The 12259-nt window shown below is 57.3% G+C and overlaps 1 protein-coding gene across 5 annotated transcripts in view; it reads right to left on the bottom strand.

Moving 5' to 3' along the window:
* CRISPLD2 (cysteine rich secretory protein LCCL domain containing 2) overlaps positions 1 to 12259 on the bottom strand; it is a 60612-nt gene that overhangs the window by 33601 nt on the left and 14752 nt on the right. For all 5 annotated transcript variants that reach the window (XR_001855872.3, XM_017677695.3, XM_073226628.1 and 2 more), the window contains 4 exons: positions 8660 to 8778; positions 6051 to 6183; positions 5490 to 5605; positions 1666 to 1766 (listed from right to left, as the gene is read on the bottom strand). Coding sequence is in view for 4 of the 5 variants with exons in the window: in XM_017677695.3 (XP_017533184.3) it covers positions 1666 to 1766; positions 5490 to 5605; positions 6051 to 6183; positions 8660 to 8778 (469 nt within the window). In the remaining variant the exon portion in view is untranslated. The remainder of the gene's footprint in view (positions 1 to 1665; positions 1767 to 5489; positions 5606 to 6050; positions 6184 to 8659; positions 8779 to 12259) is intronic.

Genomic DNA, 12259 nt, shown 5'->3' with positions numbered 1-12259 from the left:
GGCGGGGTGGATATCCCTACAGCAGCTGTTCTGGTCTCTAAATCCCATGCTTGTCTCAGGAGCCAGGAGTCAGAGGGATAAAGCCAGGCAGGAGGAGCCCCCTCTAAAGGACAATGACGAGGCTCGCCTGAAGGGTGAGCGGGAGGAATTCCAGTGACCAGGCGCTGCAGAGCCGGTCCCGCGTGGCAGGCCCCACCGGCATCCACGCCTCTGTGCAGGGCTTTCCGCCCCCCAGGCTCATGCACACTGCCCACTTGCTCCAGGGCTTTGTGCGTGCTGGTCCCCTGCTGGAAACGCCTTTCCCTTCTCTCCTTACTAGGCTGTCATCCCCCTTAGGACCTCCTGCTCTGGGGAGCCCGCCTGCCTCCACTAGATGCTAGCCGAGGCCCCTACCCTGAGCTCTTCCCCAAGAAGATGTGTGTCATTCCCTGTGACAGGGACACCGCTGGACCCCAGTTCCATGAGGGTGGGACCATGATGGTCTGGACCCCACAGCTACCCCAGTTGGTGTCCCCCGGCAACATCCTGGCACACAGCAAGTGCCAGCACCTTCCTACCAAAGGCACTGGCTCTCTTCTTTGAGCCTGAGATAGGTCACGGACGTGCACACCTCCTGTGCTGGTGGGCAGAGTGATCAGGCGGTTTGAGAACCAGCTCCAAGCCTGCACCTGGAGGCTCAGCCCCCCAAGACGACTCATGGCCCAGGGCAGCGGCCCAGCTGGTTTGTCAGATGCCCAGATCCTTGCCTCTCCTGTACCCACCCCTCCCCACATGGGCAGAATCAGTGGCGAACACTGGCCAGGGCAACCCCGAGAGGGTCTGGGACCCCCGCGCTGGCCTATCTGTTCCCTCCCCCAGAGCCCAGCAGGCTGAGCCCATGTTCCCTCCGGAAGAGGGGTCCGACGCAGTGGCTGCTCTCTCTGCATTCCGCATGCCCAGCCCTCCTGAAAGGCCCTTCTTGACCCTCCCAAAGTCTGTTGATGGAGCCACGTGAAAAATATGCATCTGAATCATGAAAACATGGTCAGTCCCTTGGGCCCACTTGGGCCCCTCCTGGGACAAAGCCTGAGAAATATTCTAAACTGTGAGAAATGTTTTAGGCACAAAAATCGTGCATTACTGGGGACAGTGGGAACATCATGCATGGCTGACGAGCAGCAAATGGCGGGAAATGTAATGTCTCTGAAAGCTCACTTTTCCCGAGCGGCAGTGCAAGGGCAGAGGCAGCGGGAAGGGTTATGAGGACTCTGGCAAAGGATGAGCAAGACGCAGCCCGGGGTGGGCGGCCGGTGGGTGACGAGGGGAAGGACAGAGTCTAACAGCCCAGAGGGAACCGCTGCCCAGCCAGGAGCCCGCCTGCAACATCACAGTCTTGTCCTTCGCCTGAAATGTCTCGCCTATTTTCTGTTTTACACCAAGCTGCGGGCACCGTGAGGTCAGGGGCGTGTCTGCATCGACGCTGCGTCCGCGTCCAGCTCAGAGTCTGAGGTGCCTGCTGGGGGGATGTCCCAGAGAGTGGGGGCTGAACCCCGAGTCTGTGATGGGGCGGCAGGGGAGGGGCTGAGGCCAGCCGGGGCGCCCTGGACTCCTGCTCAGCTCTCCCACCTTGTGTAACCTGTGCTATGACAGACGACAGGCAGCGGGAACCAGGATGGCATTTCCTACCTCGGTAACACAGGTTGTTCCTGCAGCCACCTCCGTAGCTGGGCGGGCACTCGGAGCAGGGCTGGCCGGTCTTGTAGGGGGCTTCTCCGATCCAGTTCCCCCTGAGGACGGACCAAACACACGTCAGGGGGCCGCTCAGGCACCTGGGAACAGCTCCTCACCCCTCTCCTGGGCCTCTCAGTGGAGGAGGAGGGAGGGTGGCACAGGGGGAAGGGGAGAGGCAGCAGCCCTGGGCCCTTCCTGCACAGCCCAGAGAATTCTAGAAGAATCCCAGCCAGGAGCTACAAGTTCACCCTGGCACCTTTGGCCTGTCACGTGCGCGTATGTGCCAACCGCCTCCTAGCCCCACACCTGCCCATCAGCTCCCCTCACACCATTCTGCACAGTCAGCCACCCCCATTCTAGCCCCAACGCCTGTGCACTGGAAAGCTGCTGGGATCCCTCTTTTAAGGCATTTCTCAAATGAGTAAAAGTCAGCACATTCCAGGGGTACCTCATGTTCTCCAAATTCATAGTAGCCCAGGTCACTCCATCCTTCCAGCACCCCAGGAGGGATGTGCTGGAATTCAACCCTTTTTCAGAGGATGAAACTGTGGCTCAGAGAGGCCAAGTGACTTGCCTGAGGTTGCACAGGGGGCAAGTGCAGGGGCTGGGATTTAAGCCCAGGCTGTGGAGTTCAGAGCCTTTGACCTCTCTGCCCTCAGGACTGGGTGTCAGAGGCACCATCCACCTCCCTCTGAAGTTTTTGGGGCAGGATGACCAGAGGCCGCTCAGGGGGATTTCCCCCGGGGCCAGGCAGCATGGGGTGAGCGGAACCCTCAAAGTCCTCGCAGCGCCTGGGCCTTGGGCTGCACCTGCTGGAGCCTCAGTGACCAGGGACCTGTCTCTGATACCTTCTAGAAACTTCCATTGTGGTTGACCCAGTCATCTGTTTGTTCACTCAGGAAAGAGATTTGCATCCCCACTGCTAGGCCAAGCTTGGCCCCAGCCTCCTCCAGCTTCCCTGAGTTGGACCCCCGCCAGCTGCCGCAGCCCTGAGCCTGTCTCTTGCCCTGTAATGGGGGTGCTGCAGGAGGCTGCCCTGAGAATTCATAGAGTGGACACCCCGAGACCAGGACCCTGCTGGTGGTGAGCGCTGCACACTCTGTGAGCATTTGCTCAATCGACAGACTCGTACGGGAGCCACGGCTTTCCAGGGAGGCAGGGAGGGCCCTGCTGAGCTGGCCGGAAGACAAAGTGCTCACAGTGGAACGGCCATGTGGTGTTAGGCCTGGGAGAGCAGGCAGTGGGCACACTTCTCCAGCCCTCACACATCAAGGGTGATGAAGGGACAGCGTCCTCCTGTGCTTACAGACCTCCTGTGCGAGCAGAGTTGCCCACCTCTGCTTGGATATCTGGGCTGGCTAGGCACTCACGGGGCCTCAGGAAGACTCCCTCAGTGGACCACCACCAGGCACTGCCTCGGATCCCATCCTGTCACTGGGTGAGGCTCAGACCATCTTCAGACTGTTTGGACCCCCAGACAGGTTTGTCCCTCTCGCCCTGCCAAGTTTGTCAGCATATCTGGGGTCCAGTATTTCCTCTGGCATAGACCGTTCCTCTGTGTCCTGGGAGTAATGACCCCAGGTTAGTGTTAAGAGCGTGTGGGCTGTATGCCAGGCCCTGTACCCACGGCCTGTGGCCAACCCCTTTACTCCTCTCCTCTCATGACCCTGTGAAGTGTCCTTCCCTCACACAAAGACCCCCCCCATCCCCACCCCTGCCCAAAGGATCTGAGCCCAGAACCACCTGCGAGCCCTCTCTGCCCCTGACCCCGTGCCTGGTGCCAGTGGGGAGCCTTCTTCTTGGCTAGAGTATCACACTCTTGACAAATGCAGCTGTGGACACCAGAATACTATGCAGCAATGAAAAAGACAGGCCCACCAAACACACATCACCATGGACAGATCCCAGAGACACGGTGCTGAGCGGGAGATGCTGGACATGAGCGGCATCTCTGCCCGGTCCAGTCACATGAGGGTCCAGCTAGGCAGACTGACTGGCAGGGAGAGACATCAGAATGGCGGCCCCTCTGGGGGGCATCCTGGGGCACTGGAAATATCCTCTATCTTGACCTGGTGGTAGTTACACAGGTATATACGTACAGTATGGACTGAATATGTGCCCCCCCAAATTCTTATGTTGAAGTCCTAACCCCAGGGTGGGTGCATTTGGAGGTGGGGCCTCTGAGGAGGTAGTTAAGGCTAAGTGAGGTCCTAAGAGTCCTTCAGTGTCCTTACAGGAAGACACCAGCCTGTGTGCCCTCTCCCGCCCCCTCTGTCCGTACATCTCTCTCTCTCCCAGCACACCCTGCTGTGTGTCTCTCATGTTCTCTCTCTCTCTCTCTCTGTATACACCAAGAAAAGAGCAGGCCAGGACACAGGGAGAAGGCGCAAGCTCAGAAGGGAATCCTCACTGGGAACCGACCCCACCAGACCTTGATCTGGGACTCCCAGCCTCCAGAGCCAAGGGAACATACATGTCTGTGGTTTCAGCCCCCGGTCTCCGGCGCCTGGCTATGGTGGGACCAAGCAGCCGAATACACGTCTGTACGTGTGAGAACCGATCAGGCTGCCTGCACCCTTAAGATTAGTGTGTTCTACTGTGCCTACACTATTTTTTCAAGTAAAGGGTGGGGGCTAAAAATGGAAGAATTGTATTTCTGATAGGACTTCCTGGTGGGTTTTTTATATAAAGAGTCAAATCGAGTTGTTCTCACTCCGTAGCTACCACTCTGCCAGGAACTCCGCCATCGTGGACCAGCTTACTGCCCCTCCACAAGGCTTGCACCCCTTCCAAGCGATGACATAGTCCCCCTGCCCTTACCCCTGTGCACTGCGGAGACACTGCCCGCACAGGCAGGCCCGGCAGTTTATGGCGAGCTATTTCCCTCCCAACCTCAGTGATTTCCCTCACCCACCTCCTCACGGTCACTCCTGACCCAAACTAAATACATGATGTCATTCTTGCTCCATCCAGTCACGGGGCAAATATGTGTCGGGGCCCACTGTGTGCAGGGACGGTGCTAGGGCTGCAGCCGGCCCAGCGGTCAGTGTGCAGACGACAAGCCACGCACTGGGTGAGCAGAGCACACATCTGTCTGATGAGCAATGACGTGGCCACGTGGAGTGATAGGTGGCACTCTGCTTGTATCAGGATGTGAAGAGGCCGGGGCTACAACAGAAAGACTTGGTGTGCTCCTTCAAGGATGGAAATACAAAGATGTACCCACTAGGCCCAGCATGAAGCCCTGGGCTCCAGAGTGCTATCTACTGCATATCTGCAGAGGAATAAAGTCACTCTGGCAGACCATATTGGGGCCAGCCAACAGCTATTCCTGCCTCTGGCTTGCAGGTGGTCCCAGAGGATGACTTGCAGAGCCATGCTCACTGGTCAGAACCATCTGGGGAAGTCTTGTTCCCCTTTGTCTGTGACTGGTCTAGTTTTGGCCAATGACATAGGAAGAAAGTAGGCCAGGGCTAAGAAGGCCTGAAGAGAGCCATTTTCTACCATCCTCTTCCCTTTCTGCTTGGGAAGATGTGATGTTGGTACTCCGCAGCCATCTTGGACCTGTGAGGAGAGGCTAGTACAGCAGGAAGATGGAGAGAGGCTGAGTCCTCGTTGGCACTGCAGAGCTATTAAGCTGACCTGGGTGCACCAACCTCTAGCTGCCTTGTTATGTGAGACAATGAAGAGATTTCACCGTTTCAGCTGGTGCCAGTTGGGGCCTCCCTGGGAGGCAAGCGCGAGCATCCCAACCCATACAGCCCGTCTCTCGTCCTTACTTCGGTGAGTAATTGCAGACGAGGTAAACTGCGTTCTCCCAAGCCTCTCCCCAGACGTTCATCCTCCGGCAGGTGTTCACAGCACAGCCGATCCTGTTGGTGGTGGCCCAGACTATCTGAGAAGACAATATCCACGCCTCAGAGCTCAAGGGGCAAAGCACACTAGGGCAGTATAATGTGGTCTGACCTGCGTCTACAGGGGGCTGGCCACGGGGATCCGTGAGGAGGGCTGAAGGACCGGATTCCTTCCCTAACCCACTGAGATCCAGACATATCACCTCCCCTCCCCCCAACACACACACCCCACAGGTACAATGCCTTAGCAATGTAAAACTGCCACGGGGGTTTCTAGTGCTTACTCCCAGTTTCCATACTTGGGAATGGGTCATGGATGCTCTGCCCCCCCAAGTTATAGTTTGAGGAGCACCAAATTAAAGGGAAAAAAATCAAGGCAGTGACAGCACAGAGGTTTTCCAGTCGGGTACGATCCTGCAGGGGCCGTGGGAGTGACTGGGCTTGGGGGTACAGGGCTGCAGTCATGGCCTGAGCCTGCAGGGTTACCTGTGTGTAGTGGGTGCACATGGCCCCGGAGCACCTCTCTGGACACCAGGGGTTGCACTCGCTGGGGTAGGGGTAGGTATAGTCCTTCACCTCGTCATACCAGGACTGCACGTGGAAGCCGGGGGAGCGATACCTGCCGGGGCAGACCAGCCAGTTACGTCCCAGCCCCGACACACCCAGCAGATGGACTGCAGCTGGGGCACCGCATCCTCAGGGCAGGCAAACAGCCCCAGATCCCAGCCAGCACCAGTAAAAAGTGCCAAATTCAGGAGCTCACCTGATGTCCCTGGAGTCCCTCTGGGCTCCAGGAATGTCCACAGGTGGCCCACATGCCACCTGTGTGTACAGGAAGCTTTTACCTGGCCCCTAGTGAGTCACTCTTTACATTAACAGTTCTGTATTCATTTTCACTTACATTTGGGAAAATATATGCAGCCCATGACCCCCATATCTTGCAGAGAGCATTGCTTAAAACAAAACTTGATTTAAGCTTGAGTTCATTTAGGTCAATATAGAGAAAAGTAGTAAGTAAATAATTGAACAGGTGACACACAGATGGGACACCCACCACAGCCCCGGAGGTCTGGAAGTCGGGAAGTAGCTGGCAATGGGGGACAGGGCGGGAGGGTCCATCCCCCCCCCCCCCCCCGCTGGTCTCTGCACCATCCATTGTGGCTGGCTCACCGCTCGGCCCCGAGGACTGGGATCCAGGCAGAAAGCAAGGTGCCGGTCCCTTCATGTACACAGAGCTCTGCAGTCAGGTGGGCAAAGCCTTCTAGGGCCTCCCATTTAGGGTGTTCCCATGTGAGCCCTCACTCGCCCCCAGCAAGGACAGCCATCATTGGAGGTCAATGCCCGCCCTATCCCTGTCCACCAGGCTGGCATCCATTATTTTCTTACAAGGAAGAAAAATAAACTGGAGGCAAATCCCCAGTCGCTGTCACCAGTGTAAACAAAGCGGTTTCAATGAAGAGAAAAGACATGAGGAGTGGTGGCCACTTCTCAGAGTCCTGCGGTGAGCCAGGCAGTTAGAGGTCTTGTAACAATTACTGGCAGAACACAGAGCGACTGGTCGCGGTCAGCGACGTGGCCGAGGAAACGGCCTCTGCTCCTGGGGCCAGCTTGGGGACAGAAATGCACTCGGCCACACAGCAACGGAGCTACAGGGTGGCAGGACCCCCAGCACCCCGTCCACGTCCCTGGGGCCTCCAGGCTGGGCAGAGGTGGCTGTGGAGTGATCCCCGGCTGCTGCGAGGCACCCTGAGAATGAGGGGCTCCTTGGACAGCACGGTAGCAACATTCACCAGAGGGGGGGAGTCTTCGTGCCCTTTAACCTGTCAGTCCCACAAGTTACCCTAATGAAATGATTCCAATGAGACAACAACAACGGAAGACAGCTATGAAATAGAAAACTTGTCTGATAACTGCATTAAAGGGGGAGAAAAAGAATTAATAGCTGTTCTGGCCACAGTTGCAACCACATAAAAATATGCTGGCTTACAGCCAAATGCTACACAGAGGACCAGAAACATGAAAGGAACTGATCCAGGGCGGTGGAATGATGCACATTTTCCCCTTTTAGACATTTTCTTTTAATGCAAGAGTGATTTTATAAAAAGTGTAATTCACAGGAAAACAACAGCACGGAGCTGATCTACTTTCCCGAAGTCCTCGGGCCCTGGGGTGACACCTGCCCAGGTTTTGACCTAAAGGAAAGTGCAGCTGCTTGTGGCCAAATTAATCTCCAGAGCTTAGGGACCTGGGAAATAGCTGGGTTTCAAGTCAAGCAAACCCTGGCTTCTCTTTCGAAGGGATATTTCAAGTCCAGTCCAGCTTTTTGATGAGCCGGGAAAAATGAATGCAGTCCCTGAGGGCCTGGCTCCCCCTGGGTCGGGACTCGAGGGCTCGTGTGCACAGCACGATGCCTGGCCCATCAGTACGTCTCAAAGGCTCAAAAGACACCCCCACTTCCTCTCATGCAACCAGCTCTCAAGCCGGGAGGGGACTTTTAGCCGGGTTAGGTGCTCGGGCACGTGGCCCAGCTGACTTTGGGGAAGGCCAGTGGGTGACATTTAACAGACTATTGTCAGCCACCTCCTGCAAGGGGCCAGAGGCACTGCCAGGCCAGGAGGCCTTGGAGGACCCCTGGGCATGAGCAAGGGGAAGGTGAGGGACGCCTGCCCACAAGGTGGAACCTTAAGAATGAGCAGAACCCAACAGGCTGGGTTGGAGAAGCACTAATGACCTGCCAGCAGAGAGCAAACATTCCCATTTCCCAGCTTCCCCAGCCAGCTCCTTGCTGGCAGCTGCAACTGGGGTTCAAGAACCATAAGGGTGAAGGGACACACAGCCTGAGCTCTGCAAACCGGCCCAGCGATCTACATCTGGTCAGCAACCAGGCTTGGATTGCTTCCTACCCGTTACTTGGAAGCGGTCCTGGGCGCTCAGCCAGTTTCCCCACATGTAAATGGCTGGGTTGGTGGCTCTCCCTCTGCAGGTGGTCCAAGGGCTAAGTGCAGCGAAGGACAACGAGCACAGAGCCCAGCACACAGTAGGTGCCCAGCAGAGGCGGCCAGTTCTCACAGGAGGGGGACCACGGAGGCTCCTACCTGCCCCAGTGGACGGCCAGGTTCTGCCCGAGGGATACCAGCAGACTGGTGGGCCCGTGCTCCCAGATGCACTCGTGTGCCCACGCGGCCGCCGACCTCTCCAGCTCTTCATCCCAGGTCTGCGGGGGAGAACCAGGCACCGGGAGGTCAGAGGCAGGGATGAAGGTAAGAACCAAATACGCAGCCATGCCCCCAGCTCGGGCCCCAGGGGAACCAAGGGCCCTGTTTCAGCTTCAGCACTGGGTCCCCTGCATATTTTGGTTGGGTTCCTGACTCCGGCAGGCAGTGGCTGGTCAGTGAAGAACCCAGAGGAGCCTGGGTCCAGAGCTGTCTGCAGTCCTGCTCAGCCTCTAGCTCACAGGGACACTGAGCAAGTCCCTCTTCTCAGCCCTGCTCCCCACACCTCGGAAGCGGGGGGAGATGAAGGTCGTTCAGGAGGACGGTGGGGACGACTGCACACAGTGTGAATGTACTTGATACCATGAACTGTGTGCTTACAGTGGCTGAGATGGTGAATTTCATGGTCTGTTTATTTTACTGTTATATTAAAAAACAGCAGGAAACGCCCTCGACTCGCCCAGTGCTGCACCCTCCCACACAGCCCGGCCCGAAACAGGGGCCAGGGGCCAGGGGCCTGGGCCAGAGAATCTGCAGCAGGCCTCCCGGCCCATCCCGGCTCCCAGCTGGCCGGGGAACACACACAACCTGGGGAAAGAACGTGGAGAACAAAGCCCAGGGTCATCCCTCTCCTGCGGAGGGACAGATGCCAAGCGGCCCTCCGTGCCCTCTGCGAGCCAGCTGCCACTCCACCTCCAGCATCCCTAGGCAGACACTGGAGCACGCGGGCAGGTGGGGGTCCCTGGCTCTGGCATGCAGCAGGTGCCCACCAGTCAGACAGGGCCCTGGGACCTGCCTGAGAACACAGGACCTGTTGACCCAGCTGAGGCTCCCCCACGACCCCCATGCAGAATATCAGGGAGCCACACATCCCTCTCTTCTCCTCCTGTCCTGCCGGCTCTTTCCAGCCCAGGTAACTAAGACTCCTGAACACCAGGGGCAAGTCCTGCCCTCAGGAAGATGCCTGTGGGGGCCTCAGTCACACCCCTTGACCCACTGCCCTCCTCCACTGGTTGGATATTCTGGGCCCCCCAACTTCAGCGTCTATCAAGCCCTGTGCCGCCTCTGCGTCTCTTTGTGATCTTTCTCCAGAGCCCAAGCACAGCCTGTAGTGAGGCGCCAGCACCCTGGGGGCCACTCAGCCAATGGAGGGCAGGCTGGGAATAAATGCCCCCAGGTGGGTGATCCCCCTGCAGCTCCCTTTACTCAGCAGATCCCGGCAGATCCAAGACCCTCTCCCCACCCCGAGACCCCCACAGCACACCCCAGTGTTGAACGGCCTCCTCCCTGTCTTCTGGGCTCATGGATCACTCCCCTAAACAAGCCACCTGCACGGAGCTCATCAGTGCATCTCCAAGGAGGGGACCACCTGACCCTGTCCACCGGGAGAGGGGGGCCTTGGGGCGGGGCAGCTCGCACACGTACCAAGATCCCTCTCGAAGTGGCCAGCTAAGGCCCTTCGCAGGGCCCGGGGAGGCAAGCAGAGTCTGTGCAGGTGTGGGGTCATGTCACCAGCTTCTCCAAAGTTCACTATTTATTCTGTGCCGCGGGTCACCATTAACCTGAACCTTGCTGGCGGTTGGTCTGAGTCCTCAGCATTTTCCTGCAGCTTAGTGGGGAGGGGAGCGCGGCAGGCAAAGGCCGACTTAGGGAATCTCTTGGGGGTAAAGACTTCTGAAATTCTGGCCACAGACGTGCAGCCTTGACATCCTGTCTGCAACAGGACTCGGTGGGCGAGAGCCCGGCATTCACGGGCACTCCCCTCCCTGCTCATGAGGCTGACACCCCCATCCGGGCCCCTCCTCACCTCCCACCCTTCTCTCGGCTCAGCCACATGGGCACAGTAGGGCCTCAAGGCAACGCTCTCCAAACAAAGGGGTGTGGGGCTGGCAGTCAGGTGTTCAGTGGTGTCGTGTGGTGCTCCCGGCGAACTCACACTCTCCTGACGCCTGCCCTGCCCACGGCAGTATTAAATGTCCTGACTACCACCCAGAATCACGCATGCGCGTGTGGTGCGGTCAGGCTCTGTGGCCCTCAGTCCTCACTGGTCTTCCCTGGTCCCCAGCCGCCCCCCACCTCCCCTCAGCCTGTGCTCCCCACCTGGAGGCGTGCCTCCCAGCCAGTCTGGGTCCTGCTGCGGGGACGGCACAGATGGACACTGCCTGCCCATCAAAGGAGCTACTCAAGGCGGGAAAAGGGAGCGAGCAGGGCACGCGGGGCATTGGTGAGAGTGATAGGTGGGCTCGCATATGATGCCAGGCTCGGCCCCTTGCTGGTTGTATGACTTTGGACAAGCAGCTTTGTTACCGCGCTGCGCCTGTGCCCCTATCTCTAAGCCGGCTAATGGCACCTGCTGGAATAGGGTTCAGCTTTGGCGGAAGGTCGAACTACAGCAGACATCATCACCTCCTTCCCCACCCCACATGAAGTGCAAAGTAGCCCTCAGTAAATGGCATGGGATAGTAAGGAAATTAACTTTCCAAGCACCTTATACTATGTGCCAGGGCCCTGTACCTCGGAGCCTGCCATCAGCCTCTGAACACCTGCCACTTGCCAGAGAACAGGAGCGCCATTTTCTTTTTTAATTCCCACAGTGAGCCCTTGGGGTAGGCTTTATTTTTCCATTGCTGCAGACAAAAACACCTGGAGGCTAAGAGAGGTCAAGTCACCTGCCTGAGGTCAAACAGCCCGAAAGTCAAAACTAACAAGCAATCTTGTCTGGCTTCCAGGGGAGTCATCTGTTTGCAGGCCGTCACCAAGGGCTAGTCCCAGTTCACTAAAATAATAACAGCGACAGTATAGTTAACATTTACTTGGTCCTTAGCGTGCATTAGCTCACTGGCTCCTCCAAACAAGGCTGTGAAGAAGCTTTTTTTTGGACAGAATTTTGAAATTCATTGAAATTAAATTGGCCAGCAAATTAGATTTTACATTTCTGAAGAAGTTTTTTACTGTCCTTATTGTGCTATGTGGAAACATAAACACAGAGAGGCTAAGTAATCTGCCCAAAGTCATACAGCCAGCAAGGGGCAGCCACCTAAACCCAGGCAGGTCAGCTCCAGCGCCCGTCCACTTAAGACGTGGAGTTTTCAAATCCGCCTTTGGGGTCTGAGACTCCTTCTGGGGACTGTGGCTCAAAGCCCCAGCAGGCAGGGTTGAGCAGGAAGCTACGTTTTCAAGACACTCTCAAATCAGTGCTGTTCATCTGGGGAGAAACAGGAGCCACCAGGCCGCCCTGGGCCTCTGACTCCCTGCCTGGTGGCGCCCTCCTTGGAGGGGCCCCGACAGCACCCATGGAGGATTAGCTCCCTGACAGGTGGGCGACTCAGACCTAAGGACACAGATCCTGATTCCAATCCTGCAATGCCACAAAGCAAGCAGGAAAGCATGGCGGTCTCCTTAGGGGCTGTCCAGGTGTCCCACTTGCCTCCTGCACAGCTAAGCTCTCTTCCCTTGTGCTGAATGTTCCAGAAAAGCACCGGA

The sequence above is a fragment of the Manis javanica genome, chromosome 17 (genome assembly GCF_040802235.1).
Source record: "Manis javanica isolate MJ-LG chromosome 17, MJ_LKY, whole genome shotgun sequence".
Classification (NCBI taxonomy): domain Eukaryota; kingdom Metazoa; phylum Chordata; class Mammalia; order Pholidota; family Manidae; genus Manis; species Manis javanica.
Note: the sequence above shows the minus strand (reverse complement) of the source record. Positions and strands in the feature narration are given on the sequence as shown.